We start from the raw sequence: 23627 nt of genomic DNA, 5'->3' as shown, positions 1-23627 counted from the left end.
CTCAGTCCAAGCTGCCTTTTCTTACCAAAGTTTTAGAGAAAATTGTATCATGTCAACTAAAACATTTTCTAGATATGAATAGCCTCCTGTGGGTCGGGTAAAACTCTTTCCATCCATCTTCATCCATCTTCATCCGCTTTATCCGAGGTCGGGTCGCGGGGGCAGCAGCTTAAGCAAAGAGGCCCAGACCTCCCTCTCCCCAGCCACCTCCTCCAGCTTATCCAGGGGAATACCAAGGTGTTCCCAGGCCAGCCGAGAGATATAATCTCTCCAGCGTGTCCTGGGTCTGCCCCGGAGCCTCCTCCCGGTGGGACATGACTGGAACACCTCACCCAGGAGGCGCCCAGGAGGCATCTTTGTCAGATGCCCGAACCACCTCAGCTGGCTCCTTTCGATGTGGAGCAGCAGCTGCTCTACTCTGAGCCCCTCCCGGATGGCCGAACTTCTCACCCTATCTCTAAGGGAGAGGCCAGCCACCCTTCAGAGGAAGCTCATTTCTGCCGCTTGTATCCGCGATCTCGTTCTTTCGGTCACTACCCACAGCTCGTGGCCATAGGTGAGGGTAGGGACGTAGATCGACCGGTAAATTGAGAGCTTCGCTTTTACACTCAGCTCCCTCTTCACCACGACGGACCGGTGCAGCGTCCGCATTACTGCAGCTGCAGCCCCAATCCGTCTGTCGATCTCCGGCTCCCTTCTCCCATCACTCGCGAACAAGACCCCGAGATACTTGAACTCCTCCACTTGGGGCAGGAACTCATCCCCGACCCGGAGTGGGCACTCCACCCTTTTCCGGCTGAGAACCATGGCCTCAGATTTGGAGGTGCTGATCCTCATTCCTGCTGCTTCACACTCGGCTGCGAACCGTTCCAGTGCGAGCTGGAGGCCATCGCCCGATGAAGCCAACAGAACCACATCATCCGCGAAAAGCAGAGATGAGGCCACCAAAGCGAAAGCCCTCCGCCACTTGGCTGCGCCTAGAAATCCTGTCCATAAAAATTATGAACAGAACCGGAGACAAAGGGCAGCCCTGGCGGAGCCCATCACCCACCGGGAACGAGTCCGACTTATTGCCGGCAATGCAAACCAAGCTCTTGCAACGGTCGTATAGGGATCGAATGGCCCGTAGCAATGGGCCAGACACCCCATACTCCCGCAACACCTCCCACAGGACACCCCGAGGGACACGGTCGAATGCCTTCTCCAAGTCCACAAAACACATGTAGACTGGTTGGGCAAACTCCCATGCACCCTCAAGTATCCTGGAGAGGATAAAGAGCTGGTCCAGTGTTCCGTGACCAGGACGAAAACCGCATTGTTCCTCCTGTATCCGAGGTTCGACTAGCGGACGAACTCTCCTTTCCAGCACCCTGGCATAGACTTTCCCAGGGAGGCTGGGTAAAACTCTTTATAGCACATAATCTGTATTATTAAGGGTGTTTAACAACATCCTTATCGCATGTGACTGGTAAACTTGTTGTTCTGGTTTTGTTTGACTTAACTGCTGCCTCTGACACAATAGACCACAACATTTTTAATATCTTTGCTACATCATTGCATTGCACTGTGCTTAAATGGTTTAGGTCTTATCTGGCAGATAGATCTTTGTCTGTAAACCTTTGCAGTTCTGAAGCATCTAATGCTTATGTCATGTGGCACTCCACAGGGCTCAATTTTCAAATTCAAATTTTATTTATCATACACAATCATACACAGTACAACATGCAGTGAAATGCTTATTGCTGTGCAATTCTCAACCATTAAAAATACAAGAACACACTGAAATTAAAAATTAAAATAAAAAGGTGTGCAAATCAGCCGTGTGCAGATTGACAGTCTTGGATCAAACAGTCAAAACTGACGATTATTGTTGTTGTTAAGTGCATGTACAGTGATGTGTAGAGATTGCAGTCCTACACCTGGTTCAGGGCCTGAATAGCCTGGGGGAAGAAGCTCCTCCTCATTCTCCCTGTTTTGGCCTTAAAGGAGCGGAAGCGCTTCCCTGACCTCAACAGTGAGAAGAGTCCATTGTGGGGATGGAAGAGGTCCTTCATAATCTTCCTGGTTGTGGTACTGCACCACTTGGTGTAAACAGACTGCAGGTCAGGAAGCTCTGAGGGAATGATGTGTTCGGCAGAGCAAAGCACTCTTTGGAGAGCTCGTCCTGCTTGGTGCTTTACCCATACCAGGTGCAGGTATTTCCCGTCAGGATGGTGTAGGAGTAGAAGTTCTTGAGCACCTTCAGAGGCAGATGGAAGTCTTTAAGTATTTTGAGGAAGGAGAGACACTGCCGAGATTTAGGCCAGTGCTCTCGATTTACTGCCTCTGGGTTCCTCTAGGGCCCACAGAGGCAAAAGCTCTGTCTGCCTTAGTTCTAAGCCTCGTATGCTGTATAATAAGTAGGCCCTGATCACATGACCTCAGGGACCTGCTAGGGACATAGGGCTGTAGAAGTTCAATAATGTAAACTGCTGCTTGTCCATGGAGAGCTCTAAAAGTCAGAATCAGAATCTTAAAGTGGAATGTGAATTCAATGGGGAGCCAATGCCAAGATGGTGTCACATGTGAGTACTGGAAGATTTGGTCAGAAGCCTTGCTGCAGCGTTTTGAACAACCTGCAGGAATTCCAGGGAGTTTTTTCTTACACATATAAACAGTGAAATACAGTTGTCCAAACGTGATGAAATGAATGTATGAATAACAATCTACAGTTAAGTGCGTGATACAATACGACTTAATAACTTAGGGCTAACTTAGTTTAGCCTTTGTTCTTTTTTCATCAGTTAATTTTTTCCAGTACTAAAAAACTGTTTTCAGCATAAATCATCACTGGGTGTTGCTGATGTCTGAATCTGAGTGCAGCTCCTGTAATCAGAGAGAAGAATCAGTGTCAGATGTGAAGTTTATCCCTCAAAGCTCGAATAAAGTCTCATTCTCACCTGTCCTTACAGATGTGGAGAGAGAGAAATATGCTGCTGTTTGAACACATTTAGTATTCAGCTGTTACTCTTACAGTCTAACACTCATAATAAAAGTACAGTAATGTTAGTTAGTGACTGAGCAGCCCAGTGGCTTTTCTGTTTCTCATATAAACCATTTCTAAACTTCTGTTTGTTATTTATGTTTCATTAATCCGAGGTTATAACCTGTGAATTCGACTACTAAAAAGTAATTTCTGCATTGTTTTGACTACGAGAAACAATTGTCACAGATTACATTGGGTCAAAGTTACCAGGAACAGGTTTTTTTTTTTTAACCATTTACAATATTTTTACAGTCAAACAGAGTAACGATTCATCTGTGCTTTGATCTGTTTCTGGGTTACTTCCTTCCAACTTTCTTTGTAACTCTGTTTTTGTTTCCCCTTCAAAGTTTGCCGCTATGGTTTAGATCAACACAGTCAGTAACTGTTCGAAGCAGGATTTGATGTCATCATCCAGGACACAGCAAATTTTGCAGGTTCTAATGAAATTTTCAGCAGAAAACCTAACGTGATTGTCAGGTGGGGATAAGTTCCTGAAGTTCTTGAATGTGACAGCAGCGTCATCTTCATCACTGAATTCCTCCTCATCTTATCTTGGTCTGGATTGCACAAATTATATTCAGTGCTGTCTTTAGCTTCTGACACTTCCTCCTCTATTTCATCCTCATTGTCAGTTTCATTCTCTCACTTGTCCTCACCAGTGTAGTGATCAACTGTGTAATCAAGAGCCTCACTTAGGGTATATCAACCTGCCCTGGTGTTGCCACATAGTTGCCTCTATGCTTTTTTGGGGGGGCTTTGCTTCCAAAAAAGTATTATAAACCAAATTTATGAAACAAGTTTGATGCCTTTGAAACAATGTTTCAACTGTTTGTGAGAACTGCCAACACAGTTGGAGTTGTTCCGTGGAAGAGAGGCTCTACTAGGGAAAATGTTTCTGTAGTGGTTGCCAGGGAACCCAAGGAGTGTGTTTTGCGTTTGAGTGTGTGGACTCTTTTGTGGACAAAGTCATGGAATGTTCAGGTCAGTCTGATGAAACTTTTTTCAAAGCTAAATGTTTTAAATCAGTCAAATTTGACCAGAACTCAACATGAGGGTGAAAGAAAGTACAGCTAACAACCATACTAAATTCATTTCCTTTGCAGCCATACGTGTCTCCACAGTTACAAATGGTAGCACAGGTCATGAATGCCAATAGAGATCAAAGACTTAGTTTTAGCTTCAAGCAGAGTGGTGCTGGAACTTGAATGTCATGCTAAAGTCCCTTTATGTCAAAAGAAACTGTGGCAGAAGTGAATTGTTGTGCCACTTGGTGCCACTTGGCTCAGGCCATTTATCTGTGGCCTGAGCATCACTCAGGCTCACACATTCATGTAGCTTATTTCACTCTTTCTGCACCCCTGTCTTCCTCTTGTAAACTTTTTCTTGGATTATTAACTTTTATGCAATGGGTGGGGTTAGGTTCAAAGGTGGCAAATGACATTTCAACTCCAGCACAGATTTGACGCTTAAGGTTTTTTCTTTGTCTGATTTCAGTGTTGTGGTCTGAAAAGGATTTTCACGATGCTGCCAAAAGAAATGACACATGGAAAATGCAAGAACTCATCAAGAAGGGTGTGGACGTCAATGCCAAAAACAAAGTAAGCATGCTGAAGCACAGACTTTTCTGGATGTCAGCAGTTGATGGCTTTGAAAATCCAAGCCTTGGGTCTTATTTACTCCTCTAAATTCTCATTTTCTTTTCTTGCCTAGTCTCATTCTGGCTTACTCTGTTATGTGGCCCTGGCCATGTTTTGAATCGGTGTGTCAGTATGTCTGGTCTGTTGTGTATGAGTGTTCTGCACCTTTAAGAGTCTGCAGGTCCTGCTTCTGATTGGGGGAGCTGCATCCCAAACAATATGTCTGGCAGTTGTGGCTGAAATTTTAGTTGGTCTACTTGACTGTGGTTTGGTTTCAGCAGAACCCCCATTTTTCACTTCTTAACTGGAGTTTGACACTGCTGATATTTTCTTATTTCCTTGTCCTGTTTTATAGAAGTCAACTACCTTTTCCCGCAGTTGTTTGACAATAAATGGCATCAGCCAACCACTAACCATGAGTGAAAGAAATGTTTTTCTTTTATCATCTATATGCATATACCAGAGTATGTAAACTTGGGCGATCGTGGCTCAAGAGTTGGGAGTTCGCCTTGTAATTGGAAGGTTGCCTGTTCGAGCCCCGGCTTGGACAGTCTCGGTCGTTGTGTCCTTGGGCGAGACGCTTCACCCGTTGCCTACTGGTGGTGGTCAGAGGGCCCGGTGGCACCAGTGTCCGGCAGCCTCGCCTCTGTCAGTGCCCCAGGGTGGCTGTGGCTACAATGTAGCTGCCATCACCAGTGTGTGGATGGGTGGATGACTGGATATGTAAAGCGCTTTGGGGTCCTTAGGGACTAGTAAAGCGCTATATAAATACAGGCCATTTACCATTTATGAACACAACTGTATACTAACGTCCTGTCCCAGGATAAACACAGGCTCTGATAAATATCTGTCCTCTGTTGTCTAGAGTCGGTCACTATCTTTCTGGTTTTATTCACGATCTGGAACAGATTTCTCATTGACTGCTACTGCTCTCAGTTCCTTGTCCTGCTCATCAGTATTTTGTAACTGGTGTGATACACAGTTGTACTGAAAGTCTGAAGTGAACAAAGGGAACCCTTGACCAATATTCAATTCCAAACTAACAGGAGACCATATTATCATTTTATTGTCGTCTCGATGGACCAAAGTTACTTCGAAGACTCCTGGGTTATTTATGTATGATGAAGTTAATTGTAGGGCTGGGCCATATCATACCGTTCACGGTAATACCGGTATAATGTTGGGCAACGATAAGAAAATGAAATATCGCGATAGAGTATGGGTGAAACGCGCATGCACAGTGCCTTTGTTTTCATACGCACATGGTGGAAAAAGCATGGCAGCGATGGAGAATGAGAAGGGCGAGAGCGGATCGTTGAATGAAACGGATGAACCAGAATTGGTTTGTAAAAATGCTGCAGCTTCAGTGATGTGGAACTGGTTCAGCTTTCGTCCGTCAGATACACAACAAAGCACATTTTTGATAGAGCATGCTAGCGGGCCGTCGGCACTTAAAATTTGTAAATTTGTCTTAGAATAACTAAGCTGTCCTGGACTTTGGTCCACCTATATGCATTGATGGATAATATTTTATAACATAATATATTATATGCTACACTAAAGTCCTTTTTGAGATAATGCCCTGGTTATTGTCTTGCTTTGTCACGGGTTGCTTAGAGGATCCACTCGCAGGACTCCTGAGTAGCGTTTAAACAGAGACTGTTTATTTACAGATCTTCACCAAGTGTATGTACAGACAGTGCGGGGTTAGTGCTATATACAAGACGTGAGGGGCATGGGTCCAGGACTCCAGGGAAAACGGGGAAATCACACATGCGCTCAGTTCAATCCGGGTCCGGGGAATCTAGGAACAAAGAAACACTCGTTAAGTCTCTGAGACAGAGGCACAGGAAACTTGAGCTAGATGTGTACTGACTAGAGCCTTCACAACAATCCAGCGTTGAACAGCTGATCTCCTCCCTCTAATATACCAGCTGGTCTGATGAGGCCCAGGTGTTCACAATCCAGGAAGGCGTGGACCGAGGGCGTGAACCCGCCACAGGGCTCGCAAAATCGCTAGCCCGACGTCCCGGAGCTAGCGATATCTCCGGTCGGGCGACCAAAATCTATCTCAGCCCCGCCCGTCGGGCTATATGATAACCCAACAGGCGGGGCTGAGCCATGAGTTCCGCCCTGGCAAAACAGGGGAGAGAAGGAGAGAGGGGGAGAGAGAGGGAAAAAGAGAAGAGAGGAGGGCTAGGAGTGGAGAGATTCTGATCAGCACCTGGCTGATCCTGCAGGTCGTGACATGCTTGGTACAGACTCATGGTACATGGTAAATGGCCTGCATTTGTATAGCGCTTTTCTAGTCCCTAAGGACCCCAAAGCGCTTCACACTACATTCAGTCATTCACCCATTCACACACACATTCACACACTGGCGATGGCAAGCTACATTGTAGCCAGATTATGTACGGAAATTAAAGAAGACCTTATTAGCATGTTTGTCAAAATGTGGACTATGTAGTGTTGTTGTTGTTGTTTTTATGTAATTACTTATCAAATTTAATTACCAGTTATCCCTAAACATTTGAACCAGTGATAATCAGAGACGGTGATCAAAGATCATCAAAGATGGTGTGTCCACTGTGAGCGACCATCTTTGAACAGAGGCGGGGTTTACGACACCAACTCTCTGCCATCTATAATCCAGTTTTGAGATCCTTCCCAGACGCCTTAACGCCCACTCACATCCTGGGCCATCTGACCTCAGGAATTCGCATGATAAGGTGGGGCCAGGTTTCACAATGAACACACCCGAAACTCTGGCTGATTGGGACCCACACCCAGTTTCACACCTTGGCTCAGGCGATTAGAGGAGCATCAGGGGGTCCTTTTGTCCCTCTGTGGGGGGTCACTCCCACTGGGTTTATATCTGGGACTCTCCACCATTTGACCTTAGAACTGAAGAAGCTTCTCGGATGAGAGGTGAAACGTCTTCAAGCAACTTAAAGAAGTCCAGACGCTTTTCTTTGCAAGCTCCTTTGACTTGTACAAAATGTTTCTGCACCATGTTTTTTGAAATGTATATTTGTTATTTACAACCAGTTCGATCCTGGTCGTTGTGTCCTTGGGCAAGACACTTTACCCTACCGCCTACTGGTGTTGGCCAGAGGGGCCGATGGTGCGATATGGCAGCCTCGCTTCTGTCAGTCTGTCCCAGGGCAGCTGTGGCTACAACCGTAGCTGCCTCCACCAGTGTGTGAATGCGAGAGTGAATGAATAGTGGCATTGTAAAGGACTTTGAGGGTCTCAAAAAGCGCTATATAAATGCAATCCATTATTATTATTATTATTATTATTATTATTATTATTATTATTATTATTATTATTATTATTAAGCAGAGAAGCCCAGACCTCCTTCTCCCCAGACACTTTCTCCAGCGTGTCCTGGGTCTGCCCTGGGACCTCCACCCAGTGGGACATGCCCGGAATACCTCACCCAGGAGGCACCCAGGAGGCATCCTTGTCAGATGCCCGAACCACCTTAACTGGCTCATTTTGATGTGGAAGCATAGCGGCTCTACTTTGAACCCCTCCCGGATGGCTGACCGCAATCTTGTTCTTTCACTACCCAAAGCTCATGTCCTTAGGTGAAGGTGGGGATGTAGATCGGCCGGTAAATTGAGAGCTTGGCTTTTACACTCAGCTCTCTCTTCAGCACAACAGACCGGTACAGCGTCCGCATCACTGCAGCCAATCCATCTGTCGATCTCCCCTCACTTGTGAACAAGACCCGAGATACTTAAACTCCTCCACTTGGGGCAGTAACTTGTCCGTTACCCAGAATGGGCACTCTACCCTTTCCCAGCTAAGGACCACGGCCTCAGACTTGGGTGTCCTGATTCTCATTCCTGCCGCATCGCACTCAGCTGCCACAAGAACGAATGAATGAGCTCAAAGGAATTATTATGGACAAGTGATTTTAATCCAAAATGTCAGCACTAACAAACAAGAAATACGCTGTGCTGTTATTGTCTTTTGTGTGTGTGTGTGTGTGTAGGTAGGCCGAAAAGCACTGCACTGGGCAGCAGGAGCTGGGAATGAACAGGCTTTGCGTCTCCTACTGGAGCATGATATGGACATTAATGAGACTGACAGTGTAAGTAAACTTGAACTGATACAAGAACAATTTCTCACTTCCTTAGTTACAAAATTCCTTTGTAAGTTCAAGGGGGAAGCTGAAAGGGGATTGTATTCTGTTACAGATGTGGATAAAGACAGCGGCACACACCTGTTCCTGTTACAGTTTGGTTCGGTGCATTCATAGTTGGAACATTGTGGGGTTGTCGGCATAGGCTAGTCTGTGCATGCATGCAGATGTTGCGCTCATGCGGACCCTACTAGTCTCGCAAACGTGGTAACGATAACACGCCCATAACACCATTCCTTGATATGGGGAATAACTCACTGTGGATTTGTATTGTTGCTGAAGTTATTTTACCCTGGGTTTTGCTGTCAGTCTCATACATCTACCACACTAATTAACACTAATTAAATTGATATTTAGTTCATAATGGGTAGTGACATTTTTAGAATAGTTAGAATTATAGCTAGTAGCTTTGTCTGTGAATAGCCCTACAGCCATATCCTGCTTGTAAGCCCATGTGTACAATAAGAATTCAGTAATCTAACAGTTAGCTAAAAAACATGCCTTCAGTTGAAATGGTTGAGGGTAGTTCCCATACTCACCTGACATGCTCGAATCCACTGTCTTCCAATGAGCAGCCACACCAATGTTTGCCAAAGTTGTTCAACTGGTAGTCATACATCAGTATTCCCCTGCATTGGTTCTGGTTTTCAGGGGGTACCATCAGTTGTCAGACACTGGGGGTCATTTGGCTGTCTGTTTTCTCTGTATTATTGTAGGGTCTTTACCTTTAAATATAAAGTGACTTGCAGCAACTGGTTATGTGATTTGGCACTATATGAATAAAACTGAATTGAAAATAGAATTGCTATACCTTGTGAAAACCATCATTTAACATAATCTTAGAGAAATTTGACAATGATGGGTTTGTTATGCTGTCTGTGCATGCAAAGAGCCAAAGTTGTGTTAGCAACATAATGCAGTTGTTTCTGTCCTGGATGCAGTTTCCATCTTACTGTCACAGTCTTGTCCTTTTTGTGCAATAAGAATAATAGCAATGTACATATACAAACTGTGGACTGTGCCACTATTTTCGTCCTCCAGCACACACTAAATTCAGCTGATTGTAGCGCAAGTGCAACTGGAATCGATAGGCAGGCAGACTAAATTCCAAGGAATTAAACTACTGGGAACCAGTCTTCTAATAGAACCGGTTTTTGATTCCCATTCCTATGTCAGACATTTTTCTCTGTGTTCTGATTCATTAGTTTGTAAATATCGTCCACAGTTTGGGATGAATGCTCTGCTTCTGGCATCCTGGTTTGGTCACCTAAACATCCTACAGATCCTGGTGTCCTGTGGAGCCAAGCTCAACTCTGAAAACAAAGTAAGAGCTGCCATACTTCATTGAACTGTTAAAAAATCTGAATTTAACAGGGTTTCTTTTTTTTTTATTGGGTTGCAATGCAACTTATTTATAACAAGGTTATTGTCTTGACCTGATATCCTTTTCATCTTAGGACGGTCTGAATATGCTGCACTGTGCTGCTCAGCGAGGACACATCAGAGTATTGGAGTTCATCTTGGCGCACCTAGAAGGCATCAGTCTAGATGGAGTTGAAAAGGTGACGGACTACTAGCTTTACAGAGCAATTTTGTACTAACTGAGTCATAAAAAGAACAAACACTTCCTTTCTTTTCTCATCTCCTAGCAAAAAATTATTTGCGCAAAATACACTGCCCCCCAAAAAGGAACATTTTCAAAACATAAAATCATGTTGGATATCTATACTGATATGGACTAAGTAATGTGCTAGGAATAAAGGATGCCACGTCACTTAATGGAGTGGAAGTGAAAGTCAAAATATAAAAAATGATGCCCTCACATATTATTTTTTCAGTGGTGTAAAACTTGTTCAGAAAGTTTTAGCAGTTAAATATAATCCTACTGTGGTGGACCACTGGAGGCTCGACTCACACCCAGTTCTGAGGAAGTGTTGTTGCTGTGTTTTGGAGGGAAAAGTATTCAGTTGTGTGGTAATGAGTAATACATGAGGAGTGTTAGTCAAGAGCCCTCGTGTCGCCTGTGTTTACCTCCACATTGGTGACCCCTGACTCAAGCATGCTGCAGCCTGATGGTGGCACCGGCTCCGCTCTGGATGCATCAGCGGCTGCCAGACCTCTGCCTCCTGCTGCAGCTGCCTTTGCTGTGGCGCTTGAGCTGCCGGACTTTTGGCTTCACGATCCCCCGTCGTGGTTCGTGCACATGGAGGCTTAGTTCGCTCTTCGTGGCATCTTGGCTGACGACGACACGAAATATCACTATGTGGTGGCCTTGCTCGACCCGCTAGCCACCCGTCGTGCATTGACTCTCCTCTGGGACCCAAGGGAAATACACCGCCCTTAAGGACCTGCTTCTTCGGCGCTATGCCCTTTTTGACGCAGAGCGAGCCGAAAAGCTCCTCTCCCTCTCAGGCCTGGGTGGCGGTACGGCTCTGGAACTGATGGAGCACATGCTATCCTTGCTTGGACTGGACAACAGGGGATTCCTCTTCGCTCTTCGCCCACATCTTCTTCCGACAGCTGCCGGTAGCCGTGAGAGCCAGCCTCGCCAACTCTCCGCTCCTGGGTGCGAAGGATTATCGCTCCCTGGCTGAGGTAGCGGATCGTATTCTCCTGCCTCGCCGGCGGCACCTTCCACTTCCCCGCCGACCTGCCCCGGAGCATCCCACCCTTTGCTTATGGCAGAGATCGTGGCGCAGCGGCGCCGTGGACAGGACCTCTGTTTCTACCATCAGCGTTTTGGCGCCAGAGCGGGCCGCTGCCTGCTGCCTCATGCTTTTCCGTCCCCGGGACACGGGCCCCGCCAGCACACAGTAGCGGCCGCGACCGCTGGTGACAAAGAAAAACGGCTCTTCATAGAAGACTCGCGGTCCAGGAGATGTTTCCTGGTCAATTAGCTCTAGATTCCCTTCCAAATTCGACCCCTTCCAGTTTGCCTACTGGCAAACTCACTCCATTGAGGATGCCATCTCCTTGGCTCTGTACCGGAACCTTGCACACCTGGAGAAGAATACCATCATCCCACAGCATCTGGTAGGCAAACTGGGAGACCTAAGCTTTAGCCCATCACTATTGAATCCGGTACAAAGCGCTTTGAGTGCTTTACTACTTAGCTGACCAGATCAACATCCCAGAAATTTTATTTAGTTGATGCTATACTCAGATTAAGTGTTTCCTTACATGTTTGAGCAGTGTATAAGCAGTATATCAATAAATCAAGCTGAAAATGAATGGAATTTTTATTATATGGATATTAATGGAATTATTATATCTTGTTTGTAATAATAATAATACTAATGCATACTTTATTGATCCCTGTGGGGAAATCCCGCTCTGCATTTAACCCATTCACTCAGTGAAGCACTCAGTGAAGCACTATTGTATACACTATATGTAACATATGTGTATGTCTTTCTGCTCAGTCAGGGAAGACAGCTCTACACCTAGCTGCTGAACATGGACAGCTTGAAGCAGTTGAATTTCTGATTGGAATGGGTTACATGCCTGGTTTGAAGGACAAGGTACACACACACACACACACACACACACACACACACACACACACACACACACACACACACAACCCCGTTCAGCTATCTTAGTGAGGACCTTCATTGACATAATGCTTTCCCTAGCCCCTTACCCTAACCATTAAATATGAATGCCTAACCCTAACCCTTACCCTAAACCTAAACATAACCTAATTGTAACCCTGACACTAAAACCACATTTTGAGCCTCAAAAATGCCTTGAAATGCCTTCAAATTTGTGAGGACCAGGTTGTGTGTCCTCACAAGTGACTGTTGGTTCTCACAAGTATAGCAGAATGCAGATGTCGGTCCTCACAAAGATAGCTAGACATGGACACACATACACACACTTTGAATCAGCAGATGTGTTTAGCCATACAAGCAGAAGCTGTGCAAAAAAGCTTTGTTAGGCTCTCCCATACTTCTGCCAAGGTAATTTGTGCTGAGCAGCAGCCAGCATTTCAGAGTTTTGAAACTGACTTGAAAAGATGTGTTGAAATGTTTATAAAAACAAGGCCAAGTGAGAACCATGACTATTTACATTGTAGATTCTCAATGAAGGCATCAGAACTATGAATGAACACACATGGAATTATGAAGTAAACGAAAAAGTGAGAAATAACTCAAAACATTTTTTATATTGTATATTTTGATTCAGATCAAAACAGCCACCCTTTGCTTTAATTACTGCTTTGCACACTGTTGGCATTCTCTGGACGAGCTTCATGTGGTCATTACCTGAAATGGTTTTCCAACAGCCTTGAAGGAGTTCCCAGAGATGCTGAGCACTTGTTGGTCCTTTTGCCTTCACTCTGCGCTCCATCTCATCCCAAACCATCTCCACTAAGTTTAGGTCAGGTGACTGTAGAGGCCAGGCCATTTGGTGCAGCGCACCATCACTGTCCTTCTTGGTCAGATAGCCCCTACACAGCCTGGAGGTGTGTGAAAAATAAATGATGGTCTAACTAAACGCAAACTGGATGTGATTTGTGTATATATATATATATTAGTTATTATATATTGTTATGTCTGGATTACAGAAAGAAAACACGCCTATGCACCTAGCAGCAAGCAAAGGGCACGCAGAGATCCTACAGAAGATCCTAGAGACTGGTGTCAGTGTGGATAAAAGGAATATAGTAAGTATGATGATGAGCCTGTACACTTAAAGGGGTATGTTCAGAAACATTTACGAATCCTTCTCTTTTGTACATGTTTATTCATTTTAAGCGGTATAAATTACATTTTCTATCAGCCCACAGTGAAAAACCCATAATGACGATGTTAAAACGTGTCTTAGTAAATCTAGAATATTTCTTAAAAAACACAAACCAACATTTTTTAAAAACATGTCAGAAATACTACTCTCACTAGATGCGGAGAAGGCCTTTGACAGGTCGAGTAGGTTTCCTCTTCTCGACCCTGTCAAAGTTTGGCATAGGCCCTAATTATATTTCCCTTGCTAAGCTGCTTTACACAAAACCTCGGTTAACACAAATAATATAACTTCTAGTCCTTTCCTCCTCCACCGCTCTACAAGACAAGGGTGCCTTCTGTCCCCATTGCTATTTTCACTTGTCATAGAACCTCTCGCCATTTAATTACGCTCTACAAAGGATTATAAAGGAATAAGGAGATTTGGTGTAGAACATAAGGTGTCTCTCTGTGCAGATGATTTGTTACTATATATCACTGACCCTACTAAATCATTGCCAAAAATTCTGACAGTTTTAACTGAATTTGGGAAAATTTCTGGATACAAAATCAACCTAACAAAAAGCATATTGTTTCCTGTTAGTTCTTTAGAAAAGTTAGATAGCGCTACATTGACTTTGTTTCCTTTTACCGTCTCAAATACTTTCAAATATCTTGGAATAACTGTAACCCGTGAATTCTCTGGCCTTTTCAAACTTAATTTTATTAATTTATACCATCAAACTGAACAGAACTTGGAAAGACTGTCCAAACTGCCCATCTCGCTTGCTGGACGAGTAAATATCATTAGGATGAGCACTTTACCCAAATTTTTATTTTTGTTTCAATGTATCCCAATATTGATCACAAAAACTTTTTTCAAGAAAATAGACCAGTTAATCTCTCAGTTTATCTGGAACAAGAAGACACCCAGAATGAAAAAGACATTTCTCCAAAGACCCAAGATTACAGGAGGAATGGGGTTGCCTTGCTTTCAGCTCTGTTATTGGGCCTGTAACATACGTTGTATGTCATTCTGGGGCGGGGAACATAGACCTGATTGGGAACGGATGGAAAGTTTGACTTTTTTCTCTAATACTCTTAAATCTTTGGTTCATTCAAACTCAGATCTGGGTAAGCATAAATGTAAAAATCCGGTAGTGTCTGACTCACTAAAAGTTTGGTCTCAAATTAGAAAGCATTTTCATTGGCGTCAATGTTCAATCTTTACACCATTAATCCATAATCAAGCATACACATTGTTCTCAGGATCCACATTCCAGTTATGGACTTCCAAAGGGATACACACAATCAAGGATCTGTTTATTGATAATCTCTTTCCTTCGTTTCAACAACTTCAGCAAAAGATTTTTTCAAGTATTTACAAATACGTCATTTTATTAAAGAAACGTTTCCATCCTTTCCCAATGAACCACAAAAGCTAGTTTCAGATGATCTGTTCCCGATGAACCCGCTAAAGAAAGGAGCTATTTCCAGGATCTACAACCAACTTTCGCAAATAGACAGTACAACTACATTGGATCACTTGAGAAACAGTTGGAGTGAGGAACTGGGTACTAACATCACTGAAGATCAATGGACCAAAGCACAAGAACTGGTTCACTCCACTTCTGTCTGCTGCAGGCACGGACTGCTACAATTTAAGGTCCTGCATAGGCTCCATCTGTCAAAACTGAAGGTTTCAAGGATGTTTCCAGGGGCTGACTCAAGATGTGATCGATGTGGCCAGAATTCTGCCTCACTGTGTTTGGACATGTCCCAGCATCGCCACCTACTGGTCTAAAATATTTAAAACATTGTCTGATATTTTTAAAAAAACAGCTCCCCCCAGACCCAGTAATGGCACTTTTTGGTGTAGCTACAGTTAAAAACTTAAATAACAAACAAATTCATGTTTTGAGCGTTAAAACATTGCTTGCAAGACGCCTTATACTTCTGAATTGGAAAAATAAAGCCCCCCCAACTCACTCTGCTTTGTTAAGAGACACAATGTATCATTTACAGTTGGAGAAAATTAAGTTTTCATTGAGAGATCATGTTAACACTAGGAAGGCCCAGAGCCCAGCCATTTGGCTTTTCTACCTTTAAAACCCGGAGAGCAGCCAAATGGCTGGTAGGCTTTTAGCTAAGCTTTAGCTTCAGGCAAGTGGAAGCTAAATTGGCTAGTCATTCATATGTAAATTGGGTTGTTACCTGGGAATTCTGGAGGGAGGGGAGTGGGGGTGTGTGGATGAGGGGGTGGGGGAGCTGCTAAAAGCGGTGAGCTTCCTTTTGTTTCATCTTGATGCATTCTCAATCATCCAGGGAAACAAATCTCCAAAAGTCACCAACTTGGAGTGTTTCAGTTTGCCATCTTAGGGAGAAATCAACACACATGGGTGTATGTCCTTTGTTGCTGAGAAAGGGAGACAGGTCCCCACCTGTTCTTCACGCCACACTGTGCCATCTTTCGCTGTCTCAGTCCCCAAACAAGCTCTCTTTTTAGGTGCAGAAGCAGTCTCCTCATCTGCAGTGTGAACAAATTCAAATTGTGAGCAATGGGAAGGTCCAGTATCTCCTCCTCTGTATCAGAATAATGTCTGAAATATCTTACTTACAAACTACATCCACTTACTTATTTGAAATGAAATAGGAAATAACATGAAATGCAACTAACCGGAAGACTGATCAGACAGCTCTGAGTCCGAATCCGGCTGAACTTGTAGGTCTTCTCCATCCGAGTCACAAGGGTCGACTTCCCTCAGGATCATTTCCAAGGCCTGCTGAGTGGTGAGTCTTCTCTGCATTTTCTTTCCTTGGAGAGGAGGTCCGTACACCACAGAATTCTTCAGGGCAATGAAGGATTAGGCTAAGTGTAGTGAGATTGTATCATATATATAGGGCTTGGCTTCCTGATCAATGCTCCACTACCAAAAGGAAGCCAAGCCCTGCCACCCTTTACAACAAAACAAGGTGTGATCACATTGATGCCACAATGGACGACTGATCAATGCTCCACTACCAAAAGGAAGCCAAGCCCTGCCACCCTTTACAACAAAACAAGGTGTGATCACATTGATGCCACAATGGACGACTGATCAATGCTCCACTACCAAAAGGAAGCCAAGCCCTGCCACCCTTTACAACAAAACAAGGTGTGATCACAGGGCTTGGCTTCCTTTTGGTAGTGGACAATTGATCAGGAAGCCAAGCCAAGGTAAATGCAGACTACAGATACCATGGCAGTGCCAGGATTGTGAGTGATTGCTGAAAATGTTGAAATGTACTCACTCACTTTTTATAATTATTTGTAAAAATGTGTACAAATGGTTGATTTTTTGTACTGTTTTTATCAATAAATCTCAGCAACAAAGGACATACACCCATGTGTGTTGATTTCTCCCTAAGATGGCAAACTGAAACACTCCAAGTTGGTGACTTTTGGAGATTTGTTTCCCTGGATGATTGAGAATGCATCAAGATGAAACAAAAGGAAGCTCACCGCTTTTAGCAGCTCCCCCACCCCCTCATCCACACACCCCCACTCCCCTCCCTCCAGAATTCCCAGGTAACAACCCAATTTACATATGAATGACTAGCCAATTTAGCTTCCACTTGCCTGAAGCTAAAGCTTAGCTAAAAGCCTACCAGCCATTTGGCTGGTGGCGGGTTTTAAAGGTAGAAAGGTAGAAGCCTGGGCCTTCCTAGTGTTAAACGGTTTTACGTAATTTGGCAGCCCTTTATAGATTACTTTAATAAGTAAGCTGGGAGGGATGGCCTCCTCCCATATCTGCTCCAAGTTTATATATATTGGTCTGGGCAGGTGTATTGTTCTTTTTTTCCCCTCTCTCTCTTTCTCCTTTTTTTTTGTTTTTTTTTTGTTTTGTTTTTTTGTATATATATACTCATTTAGGTATATAAATATGTATGTATAGACATAGATGTGTGATTGTTTATATAATGGTAATTATATTTTATGTATGTTTCACGCTAATAAGAAAAATAATAAAAAGATTAAAAAAAAACATGTCAGAAATCTTTACATATGTTCTATTGATAAGTCTAATTTCCAACCTTATGAATGCATCCTGAAATAATGGCAGCATTGCTAGGAATTGCTTCTGCTGATTGTAGTTTCTTAAGGTAAACTATCCTTCAGCCTCATCCCACACACATGCTGGTTCAGTTTTCCACAAGAAATTCTGTTTGTTCTTTAGTTACTTCTGTTATTTTTACTAGTTAGTCAACAGACATATTACAAGGTTTACAATTATTGTAAGAAGTAGAAAATATACCCTATGCTTTTGTTAGACTCATTCCCATACACTCCCATGGAAACTCCCACACAGTTTCTAATATAAAATGTCTTAATGCATGCTCAAGCATCCAGGTAAGGAAATTTCAAAAAGTTGATTCTGTTCATCTGGATGTAGTGTTTTCAGTGGAAGAAATGTTTTGTCACTCATCCAAGGCACCTAAAAAAAAAAGCTCCAGCCGATCCAGGAAAGAAGGTGAAACTGCCGTCTAAGCAAAAACCCTTAGTGATCCCGTATGTATCAGGAGTATCAGAACAATTGGGGCGATTGTGGCTCAAGAGTTGGGAGTTCGCCTTGTAATCAGAAGGTTGCCGGTTCGAGCCCCGGCTTGGACAGTCTCGGTCGTTGTGTCCTTGGGCAAGACACTTCACCCGTTGCCTACTGGTGGTGGTCAGAGGGCCTGGTGGCGCCAGTGTCTGGCAGCCTCGCCTCTGTCAGTGCGCCCCAGGGTGGCTGTGGCTACAATGTAGCTGCCATCACCAGTGTGTGACTGTGTGTGTGAATGGGTGGATGACTGGATATGTAAAGCGCTTTGGGGTCCTTAGGGACTAGTAAAGCGCTATAAATACAGGCCAGGCCATAATTGAGACACATTTTTTTCTAAACACAGAGTTACTATGGCTTTTAAACCCCAAAACACACTGTGCCAAAAATTGGTTCCACCAACACAAATAGAATAATATAGTGTTCGCTGTTAAGTGCCAGGAGGTTTGCCATGATTTGTACATCTGGGAAACCAAACAAGGTTGCATGGCAATTATCTTGGGGCAAGATAGTAACCCCAAGTTTCTCTCAGATGCATCCAGCGCGCGAAGAATGTGTGTGAACATTAGATAAAAAGGACTTACATAGAAAGCGCTATACAAATACAGGCCATTTACCATTTACCGTTACCATGATAGTTTACTTGTTATGCACCCCTAAGAGTACCGAAGAAAGAGCCCATACATCTCTATGACAACCGTGTGCCCACCCCTGAAGCCACCCATTCTGCCATCCCAAACCAATCCCACCATCAAGAACAGCGTCCCACAGGGAGCAAGGCTTTGCAAGCCATAGACCCAGATGAACGGATGCCCCCCAGATCCAGCACCTCTGGACAGGGTGCAGGAAACAGGGTTGTTATAAAGGGTTTAACAGAAGTGTTGCATTAATTGTTTAGGAATTATAGAAATTTTTATACTCTTTTAAACCTTTGAGGCTCAAAAGCATTTGGATACATGGCTGCCAAGCAGTTTTGTGGCCATTTAAGACTTTTCCCATAATTATTCTATCAGTAATTAAGCAGAGATATAGAGATAAGTGTTGAACTTACATTTAGTAGATGTCCAGTGAAACCCTTTGTATGAGGTCCAAAGAGATGCTGACACAAGCGAAGGCTAAGATTGAACAAATTACAGAAATTGTAATTGCCAAAACACTTGTGTACCTAACTGTGTGTTGTGTTGCAGACCAGAGCAGCCTTATGATGTCCAGAACCTTAAAGAAGGGTGAATCCTATCAATCAGTGGGTCCTGCCACTGAAGCATTTTTCTTGTTTTCTTTTTAGCCATCCACTCACCCATTCAGGGTCATTGATGGGCTGGAGCCTATCTCACCTCCATGGGGAGAGATGCAGGGTATACCTTGAACAGTCTGCCAATCTGTTACAGTGCTAACACAGAGAGGCAGACAACCATTTACACTTGGCATTGGGTAGCTGTTTACTGGAACACTTAATATGAGTTTTAAGGAGATGTTGATGAAGCAACAGAAGCCATCATTAAATGAAAAACTAAATAAACATATCAGAGAGAGATTAAAAAGTTTTATGAGGAGCCAAAATAACATTTGGGACATTTTCAACCAGAAGGAATATACTAGCCAGCTCAGACAGTTTACAACAAGGTGTACACCACTGGTTACGCTCAAGAACAGGAAGACCAGATTTGAATTTGCCAAAAAATAAAAGAACTTTCACAGCATGGGGAAAAACTATTAGTAATGTTAGTTTATGTGGTTTCCTCAGTAAACTGGGTGAGGTAGCTGACTCCTAATCACAGCGATTTCTCTAGTTTCAAGTAGCCTGGCCCTTTGACCCAGGACCTGTTGGCCTTGCAAGACCCTTCTAAGCAAAAATGATTCCTACTCACCAAACTCTTGGGATCACTCAAGCATTTTGAACCTGAAAAAACACATTTCTTCATGCTTGTGAATAATAAGCTTTAAACTGTAAAAACCTTTGACCTTGATTGTACCTGTTGTATTGTGTTGTTGTAGGATGATCTCACACCATTGCACACGGCAGCTGACGGAGGTCACTATGAATGCGTTAGACTTCTGCTGGATTCTGGCTGTAATGTCAATGCACAAACTAATGTATGCTTGTTTACTTAAATATGCAATTCAAGAGTGGGTTGGCAGTGTTATTTTCATGAATTAATATTTATCTTCTGTCTGTAGAGAAAAATGAATGCTCTCCATTATGTGGCACAGCATGGTCATGACAGAGAGGCCAGCTTGCTGCTGAAGGCAGGAATCAATGTAGATGCTATAAACAATGTAAGCACTGTTAGCTATCTCCGGAAAAAAATAATTATGATAATTCTTTTAAAGTACCCATATGCAAAAGAAATAGAAGAAATTTATAAAAGACTTGCATAAGATTTGGCTTACTTCATATAAGGCTTATATGATTTACTCATGAAAGTGGCCACTTTCTCATTACTTTCATATATTGTTTTAGTAAGTATCCAAAACAAGTTTCATTTATATAATTTATCAAAGGATCTTATATCTGTTTTCACTCTTGTATGCTTTTCATACAAGTTTCACATAACACAAAGCTTTATAAGATTTATATATATCTTTTCCATATGGGTATTCTTACACAGTGGTATGTTAGCATGTTAGCATTTTGGTGCATAAAATGAAGAAGAAATCTAAAATTAGGCAGTAAACACTTGTAAACGTTTTAAAAGTTAATATCATAGAGAGCAGCTTTTTAATACCTGTTTCTCTTTGAAACAGCAACACTGCACACCACTCCACCTGGCTGTTTTCAACAATCACACAAAAGTTGTACGATTGCTTATCGATGCTGGCAGCAACCTGAATGCCACTGACATTGTAAGTACAAAGTTCCACAGCCACATGAACACAATGCATAATAAAATGTCCTATAATACAGTAATTTTACTTAATGGTTGTCTGTCATGTGGGCGACAGAGGCAGCAGACTGCACTACACATTGCCTCAGAACATGGCTGGCATGACCTGGCTGAGATGATGCTGATTTCTAGAGTTAGTCTCAGTCTAACTGATAAGGTACCACACACAGCTTCACACAGAATATTATGTACACTGCTCAAAACAATAAATGGAGTACTAAAGTCACACATCAGACCTTAAAAAATATTCATGTTACTTTGACGTACGTTTTGAAATTCATTGAAAACAAGAAGGGGTCAGGGGTCACAAAGGTCAGTGAAAACCATAATCATCAGCCTTTTGAAGGCTGGATGAGATGGTGGATGGTGGTGGGGGGATCTCCTCCCAGATTTGGATGAGGGATTCAGGTGTGTGAAACATGAGGGCCAGGCAGTGACATCAGTGTCTTCATCATTATATAATTGCCAGGTCACTGGGTATTGCCCTGCAACACAAACCCAGGACCGAGTGCATTAAGACAAGCTCTGAGGATTTCATCCCAGCAGTACAGGGTACTGTTGGCTAGCATGGTTAATGATAAAGGAGCTTTACACAACATAATTTACCAATTCAAACCTGCATACACGCAATTCTATCTAGCATTCACACTGCGATGAACTTTCAGCTCTGGCCTGTCTCCTACTATCTGCTCCTCACTCTTCAGACTGTGCTGGGAAACACAGGCTACGTCCACACTAAAATTTGAAAATGGCGTTTTTGTCTGAAAACGCTCCGCGTCCACACTATCGTTTTCAGTCGTTTTCACAGAGTTGTGCGTCCACATTGAAACAGCCGAAAACGCTTCCGTTCCAGTCCTGCGCATGCGTGAAACGCAAGAAGATTCGGCCTGCCTCATTTCCGTCTGCCATTTATTTACTTTTCCGGCTCTTTGAAACGTCGCGGCAAATGTTGAGGAAAAGCACCGAGTTTTTTAAATGGACTAACAATGAGCTGGAGTTGTTGCTGCGAGTAACACAAAAGTACAAAGTTGCAAAAGCGAGTGAGAGTTAAAGAATTTGAAGAAAAGCTCTGGAGCACGTACAGACTGATATTAATCTTTAATAGCGCTGTCAAAACTGAGAGCAAACAAAACAAACGCTGTATAATGCCCTCCGCTATCTTAGTTTGATTGGTCACATGACTGCATCACATCACTAAAATGTGTCATCGTTTTTGAAAAGGCTCGGGATTCGCTGTCCACACTGCAACACGAAAACGGCTTTGGATAGCGTTTTCAAAACGCTGCGTTTTCCTTCACCGAAAACGGCGTCTCAGTGTGGACATGGCCACAGTGTAACCTGGATGTGCTGCAGGTACTCTCTCATCAAACCAGTACTGACGAGGATATCAAAAAGCAATTCTAGGAGAGAATAATGGTCTGTCCCATCACCTGCAGAATCATTTACTTTATGGAGATTGTCTTGGAACTGTAAGAGCAGTTTGGCGAGGAAGAACAGCTAGCAGGTCCAGCGAGCATGTGGTGTGGAGGTTAGCTGGATAACTCAAAGTCAGTCAGTTAAATCGAACAACACATTTATTTGATGTTAGCAACATAAGACCATACAAGCCAAGTCTCCACGGCTCTACTCTGTCCGTACGTACATGTGCGGAGATGGGTAGTCACCGGCGCCAGCCCGTTACAAAGGTATGGTTTCTCTCAGAACAGACACACAAGCATGTAATGGCTGCCACACTATACTCACACACCCACTACGAGACTCCCCCAACTACTACAGTTGTTAAAAGTCCGCTTGTTCATTGTAACTGTTTATACTACGTTACCCATGATGCACCTCGGTATCTGTACAGATGAGAGGTGTGTCGGAGGATAACGTATTTACTTGCATTCCTGTATGACCACACACACCCATATACACACTCACACCCCCTTTACCTGCATGTGAATACTGTAATGCCTCCCTACCAACGCTGTACATCCTGTTGATGTCATCTGCCACCTCCTTAGTAAAGTAGGGCAACCCCCTCTAGTGGTGCTATAACACAGTAAGGTTTGTCTTGGAACGTCTTCAGTACACCTGTTTGATTTGCACCAAAAAAAGGTGAAATTAATTGATTCACTTACACTTCCGAAGACGACAGCTTGATATCCGTAAAGTTTAACTTGTGGTTGATGATCAAGTGTTCCTTTACTTTTTTGAGCTGTGTATTTCACATTGTACACTAACAAAAACAGTTTTCAGTTGGTGCATTGATCCTTCTATATCATATTAATTAAGATCTTTGTTACGCTAGTCTTAAGTAGAATATTTATCTTTTTTCACACCATTTGAAACCTTGATGCGTAGTTCACTTTTTCTTTGTCCGGACAAAGTTAATCTTGTAGCACAGCATCATGATAACTGTTTTAGTATAGATTCAGATCTATGACACTCATAGCTGTGTCTTCTAACAAAGCAATGCTTTTCTGGCCATCTAATGTACACAGCAGGGAAAAACATGTCTGGAAGTGGCAGCAAGAGGAAACCATGTCGTCCTGGTGGACATGATAATTAAAGCTGACCGTTTTTCTAAATGGGAGAAGGTAAGTGTTGCTAACGCTATATTAATACTAAATACACTCTC

General features: G+C 43.3%; 1 protein-coding gene across 6 annotated transcripts in view; it reads left to right on the top strand.

Moving 5' to 3' along the window:
- Nucleotides 1–23627, top strand: part of ankdd1a (ankyrin repeat and death domain containing 1A) — a 37418-nt gene that overhangs the window by 7207 nt on the left and 6584 nt on the right. For 2 of the 6 annotated variants that reach the window (XM_085409314.1, XM_085409339.1), the window contains exons 2-12: nt 4520–4623; nt 8666–8764; nt 10041–10139; nt 10273–10377; nt 12238–12336; nt 13386–13484; nt 20115–20213; nt 20298–20396; nt 20865–20963; nt 21063–21161; nt 23491–23586. In XM_085409314.1, coding sequence (XP_085265440.1) covers nt 4520–4623; nt 8666–8764; nt 10041–10139; nt 10273–10377; nt 12238–12336; nt 13386–13484; nt 20115–20213; nt 20298–20396; nt 20865–20963; nt 21063–21161; nt 23491–23586 — 1097 coding nt within the window. Of the gene's footprint in view, nt 1–4519; nt 4624–8665; nt 8765–8888; nt 9023–10040; nt 10140–10272; nt 10378–12237; nt 12337–13385; nt 13485–20114; nt 20214–20297; nt 20397–20864; nt 20964–21062; nt 21162–23490; nt 23587–23627 lie in introns of those variants that run through there. The other 4 variants (XM_085409332.1, XM_085409323.1, XM_085409358.1 and 1 more) reach the window with 4 other exon arrangements.

Source organism: Rhamphochromis longiceps, linkage group LG1 (genome assembly GCF_057381845.1).
Source record: "Rhamphochromis longiceps isolate RC_006_pf linkage group LG1, R_longiceps_female_GT1.1, whole genome shotgun sequence".
NCBI classification, from domain to species: domain Eukaryota; kingdom Metazoa; phylum Chordata; class Actinopteri; order Cichliformes; family Cichlidae; genus Rhamphochromis; species Rhamphochromis longiceps.
Note: the sequence above shows the minus strand (reverse complement) of the source record. Positions and strands in the feature narration are given on the sequence as shown.